The 25,584-nt window shown below is 50.6% G+C and overlaps 1 protein-coding gene across 4 annotated transcripts; it reads left to right on the forward strand.

Annotated features, from left to right (window-relative positions):
* The first annotated feature begins 1,261 nt into the window (after positions 1–1,261).
* Positions 1,262–14,297, forward strand: LOC111145860 (chromosome unknown C7orf26 homolog). Of its 4 annotated transcripts, XM_022501138.1 has the most exons (7): positions 1,262–1,540; positions 2,073–2,237; positions 4,078–4,243; positions 7,895–7,958; positions 8,190–8,419; positions 9,379–9,418; positions 13,558–14,297. In XM_022501138.1, the coding sequence occupies exons 1-7, from the start codon at positions 1,349–1,351 to the stop codon at positions 13,757–13,759; spliced, it is 1,059 nt and encodes a 352-aa protein (XP_022356846.1). In that variant the 5' UTR covers positions 1,262–1,348; the 3' UTR covers positions 13,760–14,297. The 4 variants fall into 4 exon arrangements, with proteins under 4 accessions (XP_022356846.1, XP_022356843.1, XP_022356844.1 ...); XM_022501135.1 differs by having other exon boundaries at positions 1,264–1,540; positions 2,016–2,237; positions 7,895–8,419; XM_022501136.1 differs by having other exon boundaries at positions 1,264–1,510; positions 2,016–2,237; positions 7,895–8,419; positions 13,558–13,914.
* Positions 14,298–25,584: the final 11,287 nt, after the last annotated feature.

Consider the following 25,584-nt stretch of genomic DNA (forward strand, 5'->3'; position numbering starts at 1 on the left):
TCAGGAAGGGAAGAGAAAACTAGTGTTTCCTGGATGCTTAATCCTTACAACTGCCGTGCTGAGTCCCGTGGTAGAAATCTTCCCTGTTCATCCTCTGTTCCCTCAGCCTGTTGGAATGGAGTTTATCTCAAGCCCTGGTGCCAAGGGCATCAAAGATGACTTCTCAAGGTTCCAGCTAACCTTGGTCTCCCACAGTAGATTGGAGGCTTCTAAAGGAGGGGCCTTGACTGTGTCCCCTGATGTGCAGGAGAGTCTCAGTGAGGTAGGGTTGTACCAGCTGCACCCTCTTTGATGCCCTTTCCAGCTCTCCCAGGGAAAGGACTTGGCTTTTCATCTCCTTAGTCATGCCCAACACCCTCACCCAAGCCCTCCTTGTGGCCAGCATGGGCCTTTTACACAGGACCCAATCTTGCACTTGTGGTCCCCCGGCTGCCCTGCCCTGGCTTCTTGTGGCCATGTTCAAGTTTTTTCTGCTCTATTTTTAAAATTCCAAACTAACACCCCAGCCCCCACGCTGCCACTGCCCCGTTAATTCAGTGTAGGGATGGATGCAGAAGAGAGAAAGTGTTGAGGATTTTGGGGAGGGGAGAGTTTTCAGGAGCAGGACACCTACGATTCCCATGGCCAGCCAGCCGCACTGGAGGGGATTGGGGAGTAGGGGGACTCGGAGGCCGGGGATTGGATGGCGTCATTTGTCACTGCAGCCCCAAGAGTTCCAGACTAGACACACCCTTTGACACGGCCCTGCACCACCACGCCTCTGTTACAGGTGGAAAAGCGCGGTGAAATCAAGCAATGGACTTAGAGCGCCACGCAAAGGAAGCCCGCGGAGCTTCACGTACGGCGCGCGGGCGGGTGGAGCGCCAAGCCCAGTGAGCCTTCAGTGGTGGATCCACGCCGCGGAGCGCGGGGCCCCAGGTCCGGGGGCGGTCGCGGGGCCCGGGGGCGGGGCCTGTGGGGCGGGGCGTGCCTCCCTCCGCGCGGGCGGGCCGTGCCGCCAGGTGGCGCCCTCTTGAGAGCCAGCCCTCGCCGCCGCCTGCGCTTGGCCCCTGCGGGCCGCCGTCGCCGCGCTCAGCATTCCGCCGCCGTTCGGCTCCGCGGCGACGGGCTCCCGCTGCCCTCGGTGGCACCGCACTCGCACAGCCGGGAGTCCGCTGGCCGGCGGCGGCGGCATCGATGGCCCCCTGAGCGGGCCGGAGCGGGAGCGGCGGGCGGACGGGCGCCGGGGTCGGCGGGCGGAGGCCGGGTCGCGGCCTCTTTGTCTCGGCGGCGGCGGCGGGCGCGCCCGCGGGGCCCGGGGCGGAAGTCCCGACGCGCTCCGGGCGCCCCGGGCCGCAGCGGCCGCACCATGAGCGACATCCGCCACTCGCTTCTGCGCCGCGACGCGCTGAGCGCCGCCAAGGAGGTGCTGTACCACCTGGACATCTACTTCAGCAGCCAGCTGCAGAGCGCGCCGCTGCCCATCGTGGACAAGGGCCCCGTGGAGCTGCTCGAGGAGTTCGTGTTCCAGGTGCCCAAGGAGCGCGGCGCGCAGCCCAAGGTGCGGCGGGCGGCCGCGAGAAGGAAACTCCCGCTTCTTTCCTGCCCCTCGCGGTGACAAGCCTTGGCCAACCACAGACCCTCTTCCCACCGGCGGCGCCGTTCTCGCCCCGGGCCGCGCTCCTTCGCAGCAGCCCCAGTCCACCTGCTCTGGCTTCCGGAGCATTGCTCGGCTGTGGGCCTGCTTGCCGGGCGTGCGACAGCCCGGTCTCGGCGGTGCTGCAGGAAGAGACGTTAAAGGCCTGTAATCGAGTCTCAGACCGCTGTAGGTCATCATCCCGAGGGCCCCAGGATGATGTCGAATTCTATACTGACATTTCCCGGGATTAACAGAGTTCTTCCCCCTGGGACCCAGGCTTTAGAGGGGTGAACAGTTCCCAGGGGGAAATAGGATATTTCCTGTTTTCTTACCGTATGGATTAGTGCACACGTTAAAGCTAAGTTTCTTACCGCTTCTCTTGGATTTGTTTTTGCAGAGGTTGAATTCACTTCAGGAGCTCCAACTTCTTGAAATCATGTGCAATTATTTCCAGGAGCAAACCAAGGACTCTGTCCGGCAGATTATTTTCTCGTCCCTTTTCAGCCCCCAAGGGAACAAGGCTGATGACAGCCGGATGAGCTTGTTGGGAAAACTGGTCTCCATGGCTGTGGCTGTGTGTCGGATCCCAGTGTTGGAGTGTGCGGCTTCCTGGCTCCAGGTACTACCCGAGAAATAGCCTTCTCCGGAGAGGCTCTGAAGAGGAGTTTAGTGCCCCTTAATTGGATTTTGGGAGAGGCAGTTTCTGTGTGTTATCTCCTTGATGTCACTGCCCTGTCTGCTAATACTCCACACCTACGGTTAGATACAGGTAGTACCCATTCCTAACAAAACTTGTTTGTAATGGTAAATGAATTTAAGAGAAAAAAAGAAAATTCTTCATCTCCAGAATAAGCAAAATATCATTTTCCTTGGTTGAAAATGATATGGTAGGATTTTGAAAACAGCTATGCATAATGTGGCTTCAAAGGTAGATTTTTTTTTTTTTTTAAGTAAGTAAATTACACAGGTCAGTAAGCACGTGAATTGTTTCGCCTTGTTGCAGGGTGACATTACAAAGATCCCAGCTCTTCTAATGGGTATGGCGCATGAGCCTTTTAGAATGTTTTTAAATATCAAAGAATATCAAATAGATTTTGTGTTAGATGGTATTTTGAAAGATTCATTTTGTTTTGCTTTTTTGTTGCTCAGTCTTTCAAAAATTGATAATCCACGTAATTATTAACTCAGAATTGAGATTAACATGATTCTCAGCTAAGCTAACAGAATTTACCATGTTCAGTTTCACAAACCTGCTTCATTCTCAAGTACTTGAAGCCTTTGGTGTTGGGTTTGTTTCTCCAGTTTATGTAGATGTTTTCCTTGAAATCTGTTTATCCTCAAAATTTGGCCAGGAGAAAATATACTGTTCTCTGTGGTACCCAGGTAAGTCTCAGTGGAATCTGTACCTTAATTGTCACCAGGCTGATTTCTGGGCCATCTGAATCGATCACGTGTGTTGTATTTAATGTCACAGTTACCTCTGTCCCTTCATCAATCACCTAGTGAAGTCAGGCTTCACATCTTCTCATTCATCACGTAATTTCTCATTTTTCTCTCCTGATGCTGTCGCGCTGGCTTTTTGGCAAAGCAAAAGCAGATGTCAGTGACAGGAAAGGGTCCTAGTGGTTTGAGTCCAGATTTGCCACACTGGGGCGAGGGACTGCAGCTTCCCGTTGGGGAGGGCGGGATGGCCGGTTTGAGGTGGTGGGGGCAGAGTTCAGCCCGAGGGAACAATCTGGCTTGCTGTCCCCTTGTGGTTCTCCCCACCCTCCACCTCCCTGTAGGCCACATCGGTGCCCTGGACCCGGAGCGTCCTGAGCAGCTGTGGAATGTGGCAGGAGCTACAGATTGGCCTCTGATGAGCGGGGGAGGAAAAAGGCAGGGGAGGGTGCTGATAGAGGATTGAAAGTATCACAGAAACCTGTAAGCGTAGGACCCGCTGCTCCAGAATCACAGGGGCAATCACAGACTCTCCATGAGCTCTTTAAAGTGGTAACAGCTGCTCATTTTTGTCTTTGGAACCTCACCTGGAGGGTCGCAAAAGTTGTCATTTCCTCACCTGAGTCACAAGTTACCTTTCCTAAGTGAACTTCAGAGCAAGTCAGCAGGCCTTTCTCATAAAGGGCAGGATGGTAAATGCTTTAAGTTCTGCGGATCATATAGTCCGTCACAAGCTGTCCTCTCTGCCAGTGCCGTGTAGGGAGCAGCCTCACACAGTCAGCAAACAGCTGAGCGGATGCATGTATCAGTAGAAGTTGCTTTGCAAAAAAACAGGTGGCAGGATGGATTGGGCCTGTGGCCTTGGGTTTGCCCGGGCCCGGCTTCCGAGTGAGCTCTGGACATCTTTGTCCCCTGTTGGGAGCGGTGCCGCCAGCCCTGGTGGTCTCCTCCACACGTACGTCTTTGTCGTCCGTGAGCTCATGATGCCTGTAGTTACGTGCACTGTGGCTTCTTTCCAGAGGACGCCTGTGGTCTACTGTGTGAGGTTAGCCAGGGCCCTTGTGGATGACTACTGCTGTCTGGTACCGGGATCCGTGCAGACGCTGAAGCAGATACTCAGTGCCAGCCCTCGCTTCTGCTGCCAGCTCATTACCTCCGTCACCGCGCTCTATGACCTGTCATCAGGTAAACTCCAAACAGGCCGCTGAGGTTGCTTGGGTGGCTGCCACTCTTCTTCCCACCAAACACCCAGGCGGAAAGCCCAGTGGACGCTCTGGCTTTTTGTTTTTTTCTCTGAAATGTGTGTTTTCTTTTAGGCTGAAAGGGAAAGGAAGGGACCGCCTGGACTTCTGGAATTTGCCAGCAGGGAGCTTTCCTTAGTGCCTCCCACTCGGCTGACTCAGGGATGGTCCGAGTGGTAGGCAGCCTGCAAATGCTGGTATCTGATGTCTGGGGAAGACGTGGCTTTCTCCCCAGACGTGATTTGCTTTTTTCCTTTCTTTCTTTCTTTGTTTTTTTTATCCCTCACTTTTTATTTTGGAAAATAGCAACACTTCAGGAAAGTGGTGAGACTATTATAAGTTGCGAGACTCTCACCTAGTTTTCAGCCCCTGTTAACACTTGCCGTGGGCTTTCTTGCCCTTCCTCTCTTCGTCTCCCCCCTCACACACACACTCCAGAATATTTGGTTTTCCTGAACTTTCGAGAGTTTGTTAGCAACGTCACATACCAAGTACTTCAGCGTGTATCTCTCCCCCGAGAACAAGAGCATTCCCTTACGTAACCCTGGTACCATTATCATGGTACCTGAGAAATTTAATAGTCTGAGAAATTAAATATCGAGGTAATTCTATTATTTCTTACATAGCCTGTCTTCAGCTTCCTTAATTGTCTCAATAATTTCTTTTAGAGCTCTTTCCCTCCCTTGCTTCGAAAGGTCAGGAGAGCTCAGAATCCTTTCAGGGATCATATATTATATAGTTGTCATGTCCCTCTGATCTCTTTAAGTCTTGAACAGATGAAGCATTTAAAAAAAAAATCTCTTAGGACATCGATGGTTTTTGAAGAGCCCGGGCCTGTTTAGATTGATCAGACTGTTTCCTTATGTAGGATTCAAGTTCAACATTTTTGGCAACAGCCCTGCCCAGGCGGTGATGTGTCCCGGGCATATAGCACCAGGAGGCACGCATGTCACTTCCATCGTGGTGATGTTTTTGAGGCTTTCTTGGGAAGATGCCAGGTGAAGTCCTCAGGGCAGCCAACAGATGGCATTTGACTTCAGCTGGGAGGGGCCCGTGTCCTCTGCCCCCTGTCCCTGTCCTGAGCATCAGAGCCCTCTGGTCCGATCACTTTATACAGGCTTTGAATAAAGAAAACCAGTACAGGTTGACCGGCTCTGTCTGAATTAGAGCAGGAGTCGCAGGCCCACGTTCACTAGGCTCTGCTGCCTACTTGCCTCCCGCAGGGGTGGGTTCCAGGGAACATGGATTGACGAGGCTTTGCGGAACAGCGCACCCTTTCACATCCGTGTGCCCGTGTGAGCCCCACGGCCCATGCGGCCCCTGGGGAAGTTTCGGGCCTCACCGCGGTGAGCACTTTTTCTGCAGAGTCGGACTCAAAGCCCGCTCTTCTGTTTCAGGTTCCTCCTCCTCTGCCCATGGCTCCTGCCGCTCTGGGGGTTGACAGCGTCTTATCCCGGTCTGATAGCGAAACCAGCCGCTGGGGGGCCCTCAGCAGCGCTTCCGTTTGTGTTCAGTCCAGCGGCTCCGGGATCATATTTGATTCTCCTTTTATTTGTACCTTTCCCCGCCGTGCTGTTCAGTTTTTTTAGTTCTTTTAGGAAAGTTTGTGTGGACAGAGTGTGAACATGGAAGTGTATGTCACAGTCACAAGTACTTTCAAACCGTTTCTGTCCCGGCAACATGCCCCTGGGCTGGGAGGCAGGTGTTGTGAGCGGTGGGTGCCCTGCTGTTAGAGTGAGCCGTTCCCTGGCGCTCTCCTGCAAAGGCTTTCTCAGAGCTGTTCCTAGCTGGGAACAGTAGCAGCCCCTCTGGTTTCCTGTAGGAAGGGGTTTCCTTAAACCCACTGTACTGCACCACGGTTTCTTTTCCAAGCCGTCAGTCATCCCAGACCAAAAAGGACCGGAATTGCCCTTAACACTGGGGACACATGAGACAGCACACAAAAGGCGGTCATGTTCAGAGCATACCGCCAGCGTTCTGGAATGGAGATGAGACGCGGTATTTTTCTCTTAAGCCCCTTTGCCCGTCTGACGTGTCGGGGACTTTCACGACCACGTCATGGAGGTGTGACCCACGTACCAAAAGCTGTGCATCTTGAACATGTCCAGCTTGGTGAGATAGGAGATGGGGAGGTCACCAGGCACCTGGTGGGGGCTCTAGAGGCGGAGCTGGATTCTGCAGTCAGGATGGTGACTGACGCTGCTCTTTGGGAGCCTCTGGTGACGGGAGAGCACTCCTGGGGACTCTGTGCCTTCAAAACCACAAGACGGAAGCAGCTCACCTCAGGAGACAGGACCTCCTCTTGCCTGAGTGGTGCAGAGACTCGGGTCACACGCTCCCTAGGCACCACACACACGCAGCTTCGGGCTCTTGGAGATGCCTCCGCTTAGATGGGGGTGGCTGGACGGGGTGGTCTGCTGGACACGCGTATGAGACTGGCATTCCTCACGCACAAACCTCTCCGGGGGGCTCGAGGGGCCAGACTTGGGCTCCCCCAACGTTTATTTTGCCAAGTGAGAACCACAGGTGACAGCGGCTACCTACCGTTGTCCTCATTTATAGCAGAAGGGCAGGGCACAGTCGAACTCCCAGTCAGGAGGTCGGCATGGTCTCAGGTGGGGAAGGGCCGTGTCTCTGGAGAAAGAGGAGCCTCTGCCCACACGTGTCTCACTCTCCCTGCACTCCTCTTTCGTGCTTGTCTCTGGCCTCAGCATCCCGGAAGGAGCCCCGTCTTCCTCAGCTCTCCGTGAGCTGGGGGCCGCACAGCCCCAGAGACAGAAGGGCAGGGACCCAGTCCCACGCTCACAGACACCTTCCGGGCATTGTGTGCCAGGCCCGGGGTGGGCAGTGCAGCTGAGCAGTCGAGAGCGAGACCCTCTGGGGCCATGTCTGGGCCCACCACACACTTTTCGTTAGTCCTGGGAGAGTGACTTAATATCACTGTGCCTCCTGCCTCTGATAACAGGCGGTTGTTGGTGGATTGAGTTGATTCATGGAAAGGATTTAGACCAGTGCTGGGCTCATAGTGAGCCCCAAATGAACGGCAACTCTTGCTTGGTAAAAAGTGCCACGTAGAGGAGGTCAGGCTCTGCTTAGACAAAGATTCCAGATCTGCGGCTGGAATGGCTCTTGGCCACCATCTGAACATCAACCACACCCTGAGCTGCTCTAGGAAGGCCACCGCAGCCGTCATTGGGCCACAGAGGCGACACCAGCAGAGGGACAGACACTACTCTGGGAAGGGCTGAGCTGTGGTGGCAGTTTGGGACATAAAGAGTGTGGGAATTTATTTAAATTGACCCAAGGGATGAACTTCAAAGCTTGGTGGAGTCCTAGAGAATTGTTTATTTAACAAATATGTTTTTGAGCCCTACTGTGGCCAGTCATGGCCCTGGGGAGAATCACCAACTAAGACGGGAGTCCCAGCCCTCGTGGAGGCGATGTTCTCGGAAAGGGGACACAAAATAGTTAAGCAGAGCACATAGTCCGAGTGTCGGGGGCTGGGTACCATGCCGTTAGGGGCCCATCTCCCCAGCCGTCACTTGGCGTCACCAGGGCTGCAAACCCATCTGACTTAAAGCGTCTTTGTTGGCAGATGACCTCATCCCACCGTTGGACTTGCTTGAAATGATTGTCGGCTGGATTTTCGAGGACCCGAGGTTGATTCTCATCACTTTTTTAAATACTCCGATTGCGGCCAATCTCCCGATAGGATTTTTAGAGCTCACCCCGCTCACGGGGTTGATCCGCTGGTGCGTGAAGGCCCCCCTGGCTTACAAAAGGAAGAAGAAGCCCTCCCTGTCGAACGGCCACGTCCCGACCAAGGTTCCGAAGGACTCAGGAGGGATGGACAGAGACTCCCACCTGTTGTACTCGAAACTCCACCTCAGTGTCCTGCAGGTCCTCATGATGCTCCCAGTGCACTTAACCGAGAAGAATCTCTACGGCCGCTTGGGGCTCATCCTGTTTGACCACATGGTCCCGCTGGTAGAGGAGATCAACAGGTTGGCAGATGAACTGAACCCCCTCAACGCCTCCCAGGAGATCGAGCTCTCGCTGGACCGACTGGCACAGGCCCTGCAGGTGGCCATGGCCTCTGGGGCGCTGCTGTGCACGAGAGGTGGGTAATTCCCTGGCCCCGGAAAGCAGGGGGTCTGGGACGAATAACTCGTCTGTTTTTGTTTTTTTTTTTTTACCACTTCTTTCCTCTTAGCACAGGGGACTGGGGTGAAGTCGCAGAGTGGACCCAGGTCGAGCGCTGGCCGTGACGTCTGTGCGTCTCCCGGCTGCTTTGCCCAGGACTGGGGACTCCTCCAGAGTGAGGATGACCCGTCACCTTCTTTCCTCGTAGAGAACTTTACCTTTTTTTTAAGATCTTATTTATTCATTTGACAGACAGAGATCACAAGTAGGCAGAGAGGCAGGCAGAGAGAGGAAGGGAAGCAGGCTCCCTGCTGAGCAGAGAGCCCGACTTGGGGCTCAATCCCAGGACCCTGAGATCATGACCTGAGCCAAAGGCAGAGGCTTTAACCCACTGAGCCACCCAGGCACCCCTAGAGAACCTTATCTTTAACTGTAGCCCGTTTTTATTGAGGCATAAGTTTCATACAGCACAGTGCCCAGGTTCAAGGACAGGAAGCATCCCCAGCACCTGTTTCTGGGTCCGTGATTCTCCTGTACTTCAGTGCTGGAAGGCTCCCGGTGTCTCATAAACACCTGTGCTGGTTTAGTGACCGTGCACTGGCAGACGTTGCCTCTGGCCCCAGGCAGCGGTCCCTGTGGTGCGGTTCCCACTGCACCTGGGGCATCTGATCCGCTCTGTGAGAGCCCTGCCTCCAGGCCCTTTCCCAGCCACCTAACAAATGACCAATAGACCTGCCCCTTTTCTTGAGTCACATATCTGTGGGGCCTAGTTGTTAAAGCAAGAATCAAAAGAAGAAAGAGGGCAGTTTCTAAGTGATGCTAGGAAGTTGTAGTTAAGACACAACTGCTCTCCAGCCAGCATCCTTGAAAAGAATTCAGTGACCATTTCCCCTTGCTCTCCAGTCTGTTCCTTATTTTGTGTCTCCTTGATTTCAGATGACCTGAGAACTTTGTGCTCCAGGCTGCCCCATAATAAGTAAGTGCTCTCGAAGGTGTTGGCCCGGGGTGGGGTGGGGCCCTTGTCCTGGCCTCCTTGGGGAGAGTTGGGCTGCAGGGTCTGAAGCTTCTGTATGTCAGGAGCCCCCTCGGGACCTGATGGGGGGTAGGATAGGATGATCCACAGGAGAGAAAGCCCAAGTGGAGAGTACATCGAAGAGGTGTGGCCATCCTGTCCGGGGGTCCAGGGAGGAAACCAGACCCAGCTCAGAGTCATTGACCGCTCGCTAAATTAGTATACATGGTTCGTGGTGACTTTGGACAGTTGTGACGCACACGGCTGGTGACAGTGTGGGTGGCGCAGCCCTGTGGAAAACACTCAGAACCACGGCCCTGGGGCACTGCATGTCATTTTAGGCTTTGTCGCTGGGTGGCAGCACTGAGTGGCTTCTGAGTGTGATTCTCACTGGTTTTCCGTGGCACTTATTGTCATCGTTTGGGGGAAGCCGTGCGAATAGTGGTAAGAGCAGGGCTGTGGGGTCACTCGGCTCCTGGGGAAAGGTCCAGGCTGGCGCCTTGCTCTCTGTGTGACCCTGGGCGGTTTCCTGGTCTTCCACTGCCTTGCTTGGTCTGTAAAATTGAGAAAATAATCGTTCCTGTCTTCTGTCCCCCTGCCATTCCTGCCTGCCGCCCCGTAGGATTTTTGTGAGGATTAGAGTGAAAACACAGAAAGCCCTCTGAACAGCGTTCTTGTGTTCTTGCTGTGTGCTTGGTGTGTGGCACGTATCCACGAAGCAGCAGCTGCTGGTCCACTTACTGTTGTCATGACGTAGGAATGTCCCTTGCTCTAATTAATTTCGCGGACTCTAAGAAGCAAAAGCTGTGTGTGTGAAAAAGTTTCAGGCAAATGCAGTATCATCAGTAGCAAAATACCAGAGGCAACCTCCCCGGTGGGAAGCATGGGGATACTTAGTAACTTAGGAGTGATACATCTGAGGGACAGAAATTATGTATGCGCTCCAGAGAGTAACTGTGGCAACTAAGTGAGGGAGAGCTTGTAGCTGAGCACACAGCTCCCTCCTGGTGTGCACAGGGACAGAAGACGGTGGAGTGAAGTTCGTAGGATGACCAACATTCTCCTCTGCAGAGGCTTGTGTTGGCCTTTATCGGCTGGGGCTCCGGGACCTGTGGTCTCGAACAGAGGGCAAGCCAGCCCGCCAGGCCCCTCTGCGGGGTGGGTGATCATAGCTGCCCAGGGCCAGGAGTCTGGGCACGGATGGCAGGCTGACCACAGGCATCACCCAGGGCCGGAGGAGTGGCTAGGAGCCGGCTCACAGGCTAACGGTGACAGTAGCCGCTGCCCGAGGACTGTGCGCTCCTATGTGGTTGGAGATCTTGGTGCCAAGGCCTTGCGGCTTTGGCAGGTGTCTGGGCCGAGGCGGAAACCAAGTGGGTAGAGTGTGTGGGTCCTGGAGGAACAGAACGGGCTGCTTGGCATATTCTGTCAGCAGAATGGACAGTTTGCCCAGAGAGCCACCTGTCCCTCAGGAGACCTCAATGTTCCTTTCATTTCCCCCTGGCATCTGAGGACATCGTTACTGAGTTGGCAATTTTCTGCTCCTCCTGCAGTAATCTCTCCTTACTGTTTCCCTTCTCTGTGCACAGCTGTTGTCTAATGTGTAGCATTTCAGGCCATTAGAGCAGTGAGAGGGTCTAAATCCTTTCTCGTCTTAGCATTGTGACCAGGGGTCCCCCATTGGAATCCCAAGGGAAACGTCTTCACAGCCTGTGCTGGGCCCCATCCTGAGTCATATGGCCCAAAACCCACCCTCCCAGGAGCAGCCTGGCAGCGACGCGGGGAAAGACAGCTCACAGAGCCACTTGGAAAACTTCTTTGACTTCTGATAGTAGTCTCTTTTCCGTGAATTGTCTTTCTGAATAGACTGGAAACTTCTTTTTTGTTGTTGTTGTTTTTTTTGTTTTTTTGTTTTAGATTTTGTTTATTTGACAGAAAGAGAGAGTGAGAGAGGGAACACAGCAGGGGGAGAGGAAGAGGGAGAAGCAGGCTCCCTGCTGAGCAGGGAGCCCAACACGGGACTCTACCCCAGGACCGGAGATCATGATCTGAGCCAAAGACAGATGCTTAATGACTGAGCCATGCAGGCACCCCTACACTGGAAACTTCTTGAAACCCCTTTTATCTCTGGCAGGGTGTGCAGATTCAACCGAGCATATGACTTAAATTTTGCTTTTGTAATGTGCCTCTTAGATTTGTTTCTGTGTTTGCTTATTTGGAGTGACTTTCTCACTGAGTTATAAAAAAAAATGTGGTAACATAAATGAAAAGGTGCTCTGGGGGCGCTTGGGTGGTTCGTTGGTTAAGCCTCTGCCTTCGGCTCAGGTCATGATCCCAGGGTCCTGGGATGGAGGCCCGCATCAGGCTCCCTGCTCAGTCGGAAGCCTGCTTCTCCCTTTCTCTCCGCTGCTGCCCCTGCTTCTGCTCTCTCTCTCTCTCTGTCAAATAAATAAATAAAATCTTTTTAAAAAAATGTGAAAGAAAAGGGGCTCCAAAGAGCCTTAGGCCACTAGAAGGCACCAACTTTCTTCGTGCCTTGGGTTTACTTCCTGAGCTCCTCCTGTGGGCTCTGAGTACCAGACTTTATCTTCAGGGGTGGGAGGGGTGAGGGTCAGTCTGCAGAAGACTTAGCCCCCACTGCCAGAGCTCCAGGTAGGTGGCGGCAAGTAGCCAGGGCAAAGTGGCCTGCGGTTGTTCCTGGACCAAGCAGGGTCGTGTGCAGGGAAGGTGTGGCCTGGTGGGATGAGGAAGTCCTTAGGATGAATGATGGGTGTGAACAGGACCAGGCAGGCAGATTTGGTGATGTGGCGAGAGTGACTTAGACGCTGCAGAGACACAGAAGCCAGCCGGAGCCACGGCCCTGGGTTGTGGCTGGAGAGCAAGCGTAGAGTCTGTCCATCTGCAGGGGAGAAAGAGGAGAGGCGGGGCTGGGAAAGGAGGCCTCTGTCCTGAAGAGGAGAGGGCCCGAGAAGTTTCTCCGATTAGGGCGTGATTGGGTGTTCGGGGTTGGCCAAGTGGGCCAGCTAAGGCATGCGAAGCTCATGGCGCTGGGAGACTTAGGAATCTTTGCTGATCTCTCTGGGAGGAAATGTGGGATTGGCGAGGAGGGGGCCAGGCAGAGGGAACTCTTCAGGGAGTTTTAGAAGGGACCAATATTGGAAACCGAAAGGGATTCCAGGAGGAGGGCAGAGGCCATGGGTGTCCTGAGCCATGGAGAGCAGAGAACAGGCCCGTGGAGGCACGTGGCACCTAGGGCTTGGGGTGGTCATGGGTGGGAGTTGGCAAAGGAGTGACTGGGTCCTCCCGCGGAGACCCTGGGTGTGATGCGTAGGGTTGGAGAGTGACTGCAGAAGACTCTCCCAGAAGTGAAGGAGCCAGTAAGCAGGAGCTCTACAGAGAGGGAGAGGAAGGGTGGCCCCTAAAGGTGGGAAAGGGCTGGGTTCAGGCCTGGGCCTGGGCCATCCCGAGGGCAGGGCCTACACCATGCTCACATCTGAGCCTCGGAAAGGCCTGCGTTCCTGTGTTGTGCCTGGAATTCATTTGGGACTCAGTCATTACGATGACATTGGGAGCCCTGTGGCCCGCCGTCCTGCTTGCTGTCCTGCCTTGGTCATAACCCTCTTAAGTGTAGGTGATTGGGCTGAACCGGATGTGGGGGTCTCCAGGCCACAGACACCGAGCCTGTGCCCAGAGCTTCCATGGACTGCAGCCCTGTCCCTACCCCACCTTGGGCACCTGCCCTGTGGTTTCCTCAGTTCCCTCCTCCCAAATTGTCGCCTGCAGGATCCTGCTTTTCCTACTGCCAGCCCTTCCCCTCTCCTCTGTCTCGGGCCAGTCTCAATCCTGCCACCTCCAGGTCACCTCCTTCTGCTCCAACCCCCCACTCCCTACCCCAGCCATAAGCCACCCCCATCTGTGCCGAGTTGACAGGTTCCCCCTCTGGAAACTTCCATGTTCTGTGCCTGCGTCTGGTGCATCTCCCAGTGCGTGTGTGAGGCCACCACCGTGCCCAAGCCCTCTCTCCCTTCCGGGGGCCGCCGCATCCGTAAGGGGACAGGCCAGCTCAACCGCCGTGCGCCTAACCCTTATTCTTGTGTTCACAGCCTGCTCCAGCTGGTGATCTCGGGCCCGGTGCAGCAGGCACCCCACGCAGCGCTGCCCCCCGGCTTCTACCCTCACATCCACACGCCCCCGCTGGGCTACGGGGCCGTGCCGGCCCACCCCGCCGCCCACCCTGCTCTGCCCGCACACCCAGGGCACACATTCATGTCGGGCATGACCTTCCCATTCAGGCCCATCCGCTAGGCCGGCCCCAGTGCCACCGAGGGGCGGTGTGCCTTCCGCCTGGGCTGGAGGAAGCCTTCCAGAGAAAGGGGGAGCCACCCCCTCGAAGAGGACCTTTTCGGGTAGCCGGTGGCCCCTCATCCCCAGCAGGACTGTCTTGGTGCGGGCGTTACGCGGCATTGCAGTCCAGGGGGCCTTCTGCTGGGTCACGTTCAAGTCTGGATGGTATGTGTGGAAGGAAGGACAGACCGCGTGTGCCCAGCCGTGTGGGCGTCCTGCTGAGACGCCGATTCTTGGAGCCGGTGTCCATGGGTCGTTTCAGACACGCGGGGAGCCCGTGCTGCCCCGAGCACGGCTGTGATGAGCAGCATTTGCAGGTCCCGCTGGTGTCTCTGCGTGTGAGTGGGACGGGTCCCTGGGAGCTCTGTGAGCTCGAAGCTGGGCCCCGGCATGGGCCGGGCCAGGAACCGGGCAGGGGGCCCCAGCCCAGGAGCTCCTCTGTTTTATTGAGGTCTAAATTTTCCTTTCATATGTTCAAATAAATTTTTTCTAAACAGTTTTATAGACTTTATGGACTATTTTTACACCATAGTTGGTGTGAGCAGCAGTGGTTTCCTTGTGGGTCTGCAGTGATGGGGTAAGAAGTTTGAATATAATTTGAGGCACCTGTTACCAGAAGCACTGCCAACCTTGTCCCTGCCGACCTCGTCCCCACCGCCCTGCCGGTCCCCCAGGGGCCTGTCTGCTTCCCTCTGTGCGATGGAAGTTCTCCGCTTTGAGTTCTCATTTACTAGTTCTGGGAAGGCACAATGCCTATAGCGGTGACATGGGACCCCCTTGGGCTGGAAGTGAGGCAGGAGAGACACTTAACAGCCAACAGTGAGCAATGAAGGGCTGAGATGAACTTAGGGGGGATGAAATTGAGCCTTGTGGTTTGTCTACCCTTCTGTTCCTGGCCAAACACCATGACCCAGGAGATCAGACCAAACCAGCCTGCCCAATAAATTCCTATGTGTGTTTCCCTTTTTTTTTTTTTTTTTTTTTAGGTCTGGGGTTCAGGGCATCCCTCGAGACAGGGAGCACGAGCTGATACAGCTACCATGTAGGGGCCATCCTTGCTTGGAAAGGGTCCCAACCACACCTGCTTTGTCAGCCACGTAAGACTGGCTTCTTTGCACACCTACAGTGCTCAGCCGGGTTCCCAGAGCTGCAGCGGGTGGGAAGGGACCCGCCGGCAAGCCAGCCTCTCAGGAATCTGGTTTTAAGCTGCTTCTGAGAGCCACAAACTAGAAAGGAAATTGCCCTTACTTTGACTTTGATTTCATTATTCTTAGTTGACTGTGTTCCATGTTGGTGTGTTTATCTGCTGAGGTCGGTTCAGGAACTGAAGTAAAAAAATAAAAGTAAATATCGGCTTCCATGTCTTGGTGGGACACACCCATGAGACCGAGGAGATGAGCGCTTGGCTGGTGCGTGCTGTTCAGCTCCGGTGCCGGTGTTTCTGGAAACCATGGAAAAGAAGCCCTCCTGTTGCTGTGCCATTAGGGGAGGTCTGTGAGCATGGCTCTGTCCCAGAAGGAGGCATCCACCAAATTTCCAGGGCCTAGTTAGGGCTTAGTTCATCTTAGAACCAAGATGGTTTTTGCCTTGAATGACTGGGGGAACAGACAAGGGGAGGGGCGGGCTAGGGAGGGGAGAGGAGGAGAAGGAGGAAGGAAAAATGGAGGAAATAGAGCTCCTGGAGCCCTCCACTTTCTCTGGTGGTGTTTCTAGTAGTGCGTAATTAAGTCAACTTTTTAAAAAGATGGGTGTATGTGGACTGTTACACCTTTACCAATTCTTGCCTTTCCACCTATTAACAATAAGAAGTATTTCCTATTTACTAATTAAGTGTCAGGCTCTTCCTAATGAGTATTTTACGCACATAAAAAATTTGTGTAGGGGCGCCTGGGTGGCTCAGCGGGCTAAAGCCTCTGCCTTCAGCTCAGGTCATGATCCCAGGGTCCTGGGATCGAGCTCCGAATCGGGCTCTCTGCTTAGCAGGGAGCCTGCTTCCTCTTCTCTCTCTCTCTCTGCCTGCCTCTCTGCCTACTTGTGATCTCTGTCAAATAAATAAATAAGACCTTTAAAAAAAAAAAAACTTAAAAAAATTTGTATATGAGGAAAATATGTGCAGAGTATAAAATGAAGTATACCCATATAGAATGTATCAAAAATGCAAATTAATCAAAAGACATCCCAATAGGAGCGCCTGGGTGGCTCAGTCATTAAGCGTCTGCCTTTGGCTTGGGTCATGATCCCAGGGTCCTGGATTCAACCCCCCCGCATTGGGTTCCCAGCTCAGCAGGAGGCCTGCTTCTCCCTCTCCCACTCCCCCTGCTTGTGTTCCCGCTCTCGCTGTGTCTCTAATAAATAAAATCTTAAAAAAAAAAAAAAAGACATCCCAATAAAAAAATGAGTGAAGGACGTGAACAGATACTTCATAGAAAACCCAAATTACCAATTAAAAAAAAAAAAAGATTCTAAAACTGGTAACCAGGGAAATACAAATTAAAAAGAGATACAAATTTTAAAAAGATGCCATGTTTTCCATTTATCCATTAGACTGGCAAAACAGAAAGTAACTAATGGCCTGAAGAAACAATGATCACACTGTTTATGTAGATAACTGGTTTAGCCACTCTGGAGAAATGAAGAAATAAAATGGCCCTATGGCCCAGCAAGGCCAGATCCCAAAAAGAGTGTTCACGGATGTTGATGGCAGTATTGTTTTTTAAGTAACAGTTCTATGAAGAGAGAACTCACTTACCCAATTCACTCATTTCAAGAGCACGCTTTGGTGGTTGCAGAATATTTACAAAGTGGTGCAAACCAACATCACCACTCTCTGTTCTAGAACATTTCATCATCCCCCAAAAGAAATCCTGTGCCCGCTAGCACCCTCCCCCTCGACGCAGCCCCCGCCAACCCGTCTACTTTCCGTCTCTCTGGACTTGCCTGTTCTGAATGTCTCGTGTAAATGGAATCCTACAGACGTGGTCTTCTGTGACTCGCTTCTTTAGCTTAGCATCATGTGTCTGGGGGTCATCCTTGTAGCGCGAATCACCACTTCATTACCTTTTATGGCCACTAATACCCCATTGTGTGGATGTATCCCATTTTGTTTGTCCGTTCGATGGTTGATGGACACTTGGATGCTTTGGCTCATATGACTGTTTCTGCTATGAACGTTTGTGTACAAGGTTTTGTGTGGGCGTAGGTTGTCAGTGTGCTCAGACAGACACACACACACACACCTCTATGGAAATGCTGGGTGCGGGATGTGTGTGTGTGTGTGTGTGTGTGTGTGTGTGTATTTTTTTTTTTTTAATAAGGAAAATCCAGAAACTGCTTGAATAGCCTCAGGAGAGAACCAACCAGCTGGGAGTTGTAAATTCAGACTTCTGTAGCGACCAGGCAGGTGTTAACCATGGGCGAAGCTTCCAGAATTAGACACCAGGGGGTACCAAGTACTGTGCCAAATTGGGGAAATCCTAGGGGTGCCATATCTGGACACCCAGGCCAAGGTGAATGTTGTCCGAACTTCTGAGTATTCAGGAGAAGATGGAAATCAATTTTTTACGGTATATTTTCCTAATTTGAAAACCTCTCTTGGAAAGTAATCTATGACGTTAGAAGTCAGGATACCCGTTGTATGTCCTGGAAATGGGGTAGTGCTCAAAGGAGACCTTATCCTGTCTGTATTGTTTTAAAGTTTCAATTTTGTTTTAAGTTTTTTAATTAAAAGAACCATTCTGACTCATAATGAAAGATGACAAGACTTGAATTAGTCCCTGATGGCTAGAAGAGAAATTCATCTTTGGCAGATCTACTGGCCGGTATTGCACACATTTTACTTTTTTTACAAGGACAATGTATTCTTGTTACTTGTCTAATTAAAAGCTAATTTTTAAAAACACGCATGGTAGAACATCTATCTCTGGTCATGATGGGCCAGATCTGTCAGACCCGCCTTTCTGCTTTAACTAAAAATGCTGGAAAAAATACAGAAATATCTTTTTTAAAAATATTTCATTTATTTAATTGACAGACAGAGATCACAAGTAGGCAGAGAGGCAAGCGTGGGGGCGGGGAGCAGGCTCCCCGCTGAGCAGAGAGCTCTATGCGGGGCTCAATCCCAGGACCCTGAGATCATGACCTGAGCCGAAGGCAGAGGCTTTAACCCACTGAGCCACCCAGGCGCCCCCCATTTTGGATCTATTGAGTTAAAATATACTACCAGAATTAATTTTACCTGTAACTGTATACTGTTTACTGTTCTAAATGTAGCTACCGAGATTTTGTTAAATTCTGCTTAAGGCTTGGATCGTATTTCCGTTAGCCCTGGTAGAGACTGCACCCGAAAACCAACCTATAAATATTTGTTGAATGAGTAGGATGTTTAAATGTTTGCAACAGGCAGTATTAACTTTGTAATCAGATGAACCAAAGCTTGGAAATGTTTGACACAGTTGCGAATAGTTGCCTAGTGATCTCAATCATGCCTCAGTGCCTGGGATTTTGCATTAATGGCAGAGGGCTGGGAATTATTTCCATGGACGGGTCAAGAGCATGGGCTTTGAAATTCCACAGACCCGGATCTGACCCCAGCTCTGTTCCTTTGTGACCTTGGGCAAGTTCATTCAACCCTCCGAGCCCTGCTTTCTTCAGGCACAAAATGGGGTTAGACACGTTTTTGTCCATACGTGTAGCTTGACTAAGGTGTCTGAAAGGAGAACGTTCTGTCTCTCTGCTCCTCAGTCTTGTACTACCATGAAGGTTCAAACACTTCCCGTCTACCTGCGTGGAGTGGAGGTTCCTAACCATCTACCAGGTCCTTTCTCTCGTTCTACCATAATGAGAGGGTAGCTGAACCTATCGCTAGATGCCTTTCCCTAACTGCCCTTGTACCTCATCTCCCAACCTTGGGCAGTATGAATTGGACAGCGGCACCACTCAGAATTTCCTTAGGAATTTAGTTACGTTGGCCAAGAAAAGGCACCTCTCCTAACTTCCCCCTGGGGAGCACAGCTGACTCACAGCCCCAGCGGCTTCCTCTGCCAAGGATACCAGCGTGGGTCCATGCTTGCAGGACAGAGAATGCCTCTAATTTGAATCTTGGGCTCCCTGTGGCACCCCATGGTCTGGGAATCTGTTCTTTTAACAAGTGCCCCAGGTAATGCCCATAACCAAGTCATTTTAAGAAAGACTTGGTTCAGGGACGCCTGGGTGGCTCAGTTGGTTGGACAACTGCCTTTGGCTCAGGTCATGATCCCGGAGTCCCGGGATCGAGTCCCGCATCGGGCTCCCAGCTCCATGGGGAGTCTGCTTCTCCCTCTGACCTTCTCGCTCATGCTCTCTCTCACTGTCTCTCTCTCAAATAAATAAATAAAATCTTTAAAAAAAAAAAAAAAAGAGAAAGACTTGGTTCAGGGGCGCCTGGGTGTCTCAGTGGGTTAAAGCCTCTGCCTTTGGCTCAGGTCATGATCCCAGGGTCCTGAGATCGAGCCCCGCGTCGGGCTCTCTGCTCAGTGGGGAGCCTGCTTCCCTTCCTCTCTCTCTGCCTGCCTCTCTGCTTACTTGTGATCTCTGTCAAATAAATAAATAAAATCTTAAAACAAAACAAAACAAAAAAACACTGAATCTTCACTTGGGAATACTTTTAAAAAAAGAAAAAAGAAAGACTTGGTTCAGTAATCATCATAACTGCCCAATACACCATAAATAATGGAGGAGAAGAAAAATGGTCTGTGACTTACAAACAAAGAAACTAGCCTCAAGCCTTCCTTTTAGACAGAGGCCCTAGGAGAAAGCCCCAGGCCACCACACAACAGGCACTTGGTGTTACCAGAGACTTGGTTTTGCAGGTAGGGATAGTCTGGTAGTGACAGAACCAGCAGACCTAATCGGACATCATTTTATTGATGCACGTGCTTGGCGGTGGTCAGGGTCCCCTTGGTTGGCTGGTTCTGCTCACTGGGGGCACCTGTCCAGTACCTTCAAGACTCACCGAGGCACCTTCGTCTCCTAATTGTTGCATTACTTTTTTTTATTGAGGTCAGATCCATAGAACATGAAATTCATTGTTTTAAAGTGTATGCAGTTCAGTGGTTTTTAGAATACTCACCACGTTATGCAACCACCACAGTTATCCAATTCGAGAACATTCTGTTGCCCCAGAAAGAAACCCTGTACCTCACCTCCCTTTCCCGTCCCTTGACAACCACCAGTCTACTGCCTGTAGACGTGCCTGCCATACGTATTTCATATACATGAAATCGCTTAATATGCAGTCTTTTGTGACTGCTTTCTTTCACTTAGTATTGTATTTTTCAAGGGTCATCCATATCCATCAGAACTTCATTTGTTTATGGCTGAGTAATATTCCATTGTGTGGATAGACCGTATTTTGTCATCATTTATCTGTTCATCATTTAGGTGGTTTCTACTTTTTTGGCTTTTATGACTAGTGCCGCTATGAACACTTGTGTATGTGTGTTTGTTGGAACACCTCTTTTCAATTTTTTTTTAAAGATTTTATTTATTTATTTGACAGAGAGAGAGTGAGCAAGCACAAGCAGGGAGAGTGGCAGGAAGAGGGAGAGGGAGAAGCAGGCTCTGCAGGGAGCCTGATGCAGGGCTCAGTCCCAGGACCCCAGCATCGTGACCTGAGCCAAAGGCAGATACCCAGCTGACTGAGCCACCCAGGCTCCCCTTGTTTTCGATTCTTATAGGTAGACACCCAGGAGTGAAATTGCTAGGTCATATGGTGACTCTATGTTTTTCTAAGGAACTGCCATCTAGGAATAAATTAGCTAAGAAAGTGAAAAACTGGTACGCCAAACACTACAAAAGTTGTTGAAAGAAATGAGAGAAGACCTAAATAAGAAGGAAAATGAGCCATGACTTAATATTGTTAAGACAGCAATCCTCTCCAAATTGATTTACAGATTCAATGCAGTACCATCAAAATTCTGCCTTTTTAAAATAGAAGTGAACCAGCTGATCCTAAAATTTACATGGAATTAAAAGGGAGCCGAGATACTCAAAACAGTCTTGAAAATCAACAACAACAACACTAGAATATTCACAGTTCCTAACTTTAAAACTTGCTACAAAGCTACAGAAATTTAAAAAAAGCACAGTAGTGGTAAAGAAACAGACATATAGGGGCACCTGGGTGGCTCAGTGGGTTAAAGCCTCTGCCTTTGGCTCAGGTCATGATCCCAGGGTCCTGGGATCGAGCCCCGCATCGGGCTCTCTGCTCAGCAGGGAGCGTGCTTCCCTCTCTCTCTGCCTGTCTCTCTGCCTGCTTGTGATCTCTGTCTGTCAAATAAATAAATAAAATCTTAAAAAAAAAAAAAAGAAACAGACATATAGACCAATAGAACAGAATAGGAATTCAGAAATAAAACCACAGATCTGTGGTCAATTATTTTTCAGCAAGGGTGTCAAGACCATTCCACTGGAAAAGAGTAGACTTTTCAACCAATGGTGCTAGGACAACTGGATCTCAACATGCAGAAGAATGAATTGGACCCCTATCTCACACCATATATAAATATTAAATTATCTCAAAATGTAGTGAAGACCTAAATGTGGGTATTGGAGCACACCTTCAACACTCAGGCAGGCAGCTAACTACTCTGCCTTAGCTTTGACTTCCTGTTCGCCTACAGACAGGGGGCGTGAAAGCTTAGAGCCTTTTCAGGTCTTTACTGAGCATAGGCATGGCACCAGGCATGCCCATGGTCTTCTAGATTTCTAGAAATACGTCAGAGCTTCTCAGAGGCTTTATTCTTCCAAAGAATCTCATTCTCCAGCTTCTCTTATTTCCCAATCTCTTTCCTCCTCAGCTTTTTAGTTAATCTGTTGTTCGTCCCAACTACTATCCACTGCCTCCAGCAACCACTAAACACTTTCCTATAAATATTTTTGATAACTGTCCCTCAGTAACAGTTTCAGTAGTAGGAAAGTTCCAAGGGAAGGGAAAACAAGCCTTCTGAGCGGGTCTTCCAAGAAGCCATCAGAGCAGTAAGAACATTTCTTTGCAAATTAAGTCTGTTCTGCTCTCCCTTTGATACTAGTACCAGGAATTCAGCTCTTCTTTTCTTTCTTTTTTAAGTTTTTTTATTTATTTATTTATTTATTTATTTATTTGACAGAGAGACACAGCGAGAGAGGGAACACAAGCAGGGGGAGTGAGAGAGGGAGAAGCAGGCTTCCCACCAAGCCGGGAGTCCGATGCGGGGCTCGATCCCAGAATCCTGGGATCATGACCTGAGCCGAAGGCAGACACTTAACGACTGAGCCACCCAGGTGCCCCTTAAGTTTTATTTTTATTGAAGTAAGTGAGTAATTCTCTTAATTTTCTTTCATCTTAGAATGGCTTTCTATCACTTTCTCCCTGAAAGATATTTTTGCTGGACATAGAATCCTGGTTTGATATTTCTTCTATTTGAGCACTTTAAAAAATGTTGTTCTATTGTTGGGGTGCCTGCCTGGCTCAGTCAGCGGAGCATGCAATTCTTGACCTAAGGGTTGTAAATTCAAGCCCCATGTTGGGTGTAGGGATTAGTTAGAAATAAAATCTTTAAACAAAATCTTGTACCACTGTCTTCTGGCCTCCATAATTTCTGGTGAGAAATTCAGTATTTGAATTGTTATCCTTATGTTTATAACATGAAGTTTTTCTCTGGATGCTCTCAGGACTTCTTTCCCTTATCTTTGGTTTTCCTGAGTTTGACTGTGATGTGTTTGGGTGTTTAGTTGTTTTGTATTGTTTTAATCTTATCCTTTTGGGGGTTTTCTGACATTCTTGAATCTGTAAGCTTAAGTCTTTATCCAAATTTAGGATGTCTTTATTTCTTCCAGTCATTCTTTCTTTCTTTCTTTAATGATTTTTATTTATTTATTTGACAGAGAGAGAGAGATCACAAGTAGGCAGAGAGGCAGGCAGAGAGAGAGAGGGGGAAGCAGGCTCCCCGCTGAGCAGAGAGGCTGATGTGGGGCTCGATCCCAGGACCCCGGGATCATGACCTGAGGTAGAGGCTTTAACCCACTGAGTCACCCAGGCGTCCCGCAGTCATTATTTCTTTCAGTATTTTCTCTGCACCAGTCTCTTTCTCCTTTCCATTAGGGTCTCATGACACTAATATTAGACCTTTTGATGCTCAGTAGGTCACTGGTGCTCTCTATTTTTTCAATCCTTTTCACCCTGTGATTTCTGTTTATCTGTCCTCAACTTTACCAACTCTTTCATTTGTTATCTCTCTTCTATTATTGAGCCCATTCAACCATTTGGTTTTGTTTTCTTTGTTTTGGTTTGCTTTGTGGGTTTTTTTTTTTTTTTGGTGGGTTTTTATTTTATTTTTTCTTTGAAGTTCTAAAGACTTTATTTTTATTGATTTTTTTAAGTTTTTATTTATTTATCAGAGAGAGACACAGCAAGAGAGGGAACACAAGCAGGGGGAGTGGGAGAGGGAGAAGCAGGCTTCCTGCCGAGCAGGGAGCCCACATGGGGCTCCATCACAGGACCCTGGAATTATGACCTGAGCTGAAGGCAGACTGAGCCACCCAGGTGCCCCTAAAGTCTTTTTTATTCAGTTTATATTTATCTGCTGAAAACAAGTTCCATTCATTTCAAGCATGTTTACCTTTACCTCGTGGAGGATAGTTATGATCATTGCCTTAGAGTCTTTGATAATTTCAACATCTAGGTCGTCTCTGGCTTGGTATATGTTGATTGTCTCTTCCGTCCTGAATTCGCCATGTTTTCCTGGTTCTCAGTATGTTGAGTAATTTTGGATCATATGCTATACATTTGAAATACTGCTTTGGTTTTTTTTTGTTTTTGAGACTCTGAGTCCTGTTACATTCTCTGGAGAACGTTGGAATGTTAGTTTTTTTGTTTGTCCAAAGCAGGTGATCAGCCTGGTTAAGACCACAGATTCTTTCCTTCTGTGTTCAGCGGTTCCCATGTCAGGCCAGTTTTCAAAGACTTTGCTACATAGCTGATGAGTGTCACCCATGGATGCCCTGTGGCAACGTGTATTAGTCAATACGCAGAAGTAGGGGAACCCACTCTCAAGCTTCCTCCTCTTTAGAATTTCCTCCATACCCCTGACTCCCAGGTCCCCTTTTCCAGATTCCTCTGACCAGGAAGATGAGATTCTCCAGGAATGTCCGCCTGCCCCCCATCCCCCAACCCCCACCGTAGGCACGGTTCTGTGTAACTGGGCTTCCTCTGGGGTGAAGTGATGAGCAAAAAGACGGAAACAAATGACAAGGATCCTGTCATTCTTCACACAATAGGGACCCTTTATCCTCGTTCCTCTGTCCAGAAATACGGGTCATCTCTTAAGACCTTAGGTGCCCATGCCCCCTTCCACCCCGACCATGACAATGAGGTTTCACAAATGGCCCTGGGCTCAGGGTAGGACTGGGGAGAAGAAGAAGAAAAATGTGGAAATTCTCCACCCACTCTCCTGCCCTTGGGGGTGGGGGGTGGGGGGGCCCCCCTGGGCCACTGTCCTGGTCTTCTAGCCCTAAACAGTAGTTTCTCTTGAAGGTTTTACAATCTCCCAATGCTATTCAAGTCCCTTGATTAGCCCTCAGCCCAAGGCCAGTAGATAAAGGAGATAAACAAACAGGAAACCACCTCTGCCATACTGGTTTCTCTTTGTCTTTTGACTTTCCCAGTCTGCCCGCTAGTATTTACTTTTCATAGCCTTTAGATCACTGCTTTTTGGTTTTTTCCAGTTTTCAGTTGTAATGAGCAGAGGAAGGAGATGCATCCCCTTTTATCTTCTCAGAAACCTTTCCCACAGAGGCCATTTGCTCCTTCCTCAGGCCTGGGGATTACCTGAATCTAATTCCAGATCCTTACGCACCAGGCTTAGGGGTTTTCTGGCATGTAATCTTACAGAGCTGAGGTTGATTGTTGATCATTTTCATTCAGGGGACATAACTGTGCATTGGCGTAGCCAGTGGGTTCCGCAGGCCAAACTGTTCTTGAGCTCCCAGTAGCCTTGATGACCCAGCTTGGTGACCATTGATTAACCGCTGAGTCCTGAGTCCTGTCTCTAGTGGCCTTGACCTAGGGCCTGGGTGGGGAACCACAGGCTGGGGATGGGCTGGCAAGAGCCCGTAGTGGATGCCAGGATGCACTCTTGAGATCCTCCTTCCTGCTTCAGGGTTGAAGGATGGGTCTCCCTGAGCAGCCAAGTGTGTTGTTGCCCGACAGGCCATATCTGTGCCATCTTCAGACTTGAATTTGCTAAAGAGCAACACCTTGCCCCAGGTCACATCCCCGCCCCAGAGGATCCTGTATCTAATGACTGATGCAGGTTTATAAAGTCCTGGCTCTCATGCCCCGAGCTTGTGACAACTCTGAAAACCGTCTTGGCTTCAGAGGTCCCCAGTGGGTTGCCTGGGGCCTTCGCGGAGACCACACCACAGTCCAGAGTCTCCTTGGCTTGGTCCTGCCACCTACTCTCCTCCCATCCAGTTCCCAGCCCTCTGTAATGAGGCTCTGGCAGGCTAATCTCCATCCCAGAGGCAGCCTCCTAGCCAACCAAACCGGCAACACAGCCTTTCTCTGCCACCAGGCCTACTTAGGCTGTGTGCTCTGTCCTTGGTGCCAAATGCAAGGCTCAGGTCCAGGCACGGGGCGACAGGCCACACACAGCAGCCCGCACAGAGGCTTGGCTCAAGCTGCTGTTTTCCAGACCCAGAAAGGTCGGCTTCCGCACATTAGGTATTTTCTTTTTGGGCTGCCCACTGATTTGAGCATCAGACCAGTGCTT

Source organism: Enhydra lutris, unplaced genomic scaffold, assembly GCF_002288905.1.
Source record: "Enhydra lutris kenyoni isolate GAN:26980312 unplaced genomic scaffold, ASM228890v2 scaffoldscaffold13, whole genome shotgun sequence".
NCBI lineage: Eukaryota > Metazoa > Chordata > Mammalia > Carnivora > Mustelidae > Enhydra > Enhydra lutris.

What these genes read in the sequence shown, in the direction of transcription:
- LOC111145860 (XM_022501135.1), top strand. Translation starts at nt 1,349, where the DNA reads ATGAGCGACATCCGCCACTCGCTTCTGCGCCGCGACGCGCTGAGCGCC. An exon ending in GCTCTATGACCTGTCATCAG is followed by an intron (nt 4,244 to 7,894) that starts GTAAACTCCAAA and finishes CTTTGTTGGCAG; the next exon opens with ATGACCTCATCCCACCGTTG. An exon ending in GGCGCTGCTGTGCACGAGAG is followed by an intron (nt 8,420 to 9,378) that starts GTGGGTAATTCC and finishes CCTTGATTTCAG; the next exon opens with ATGACCTGAGAACTTTGTGC.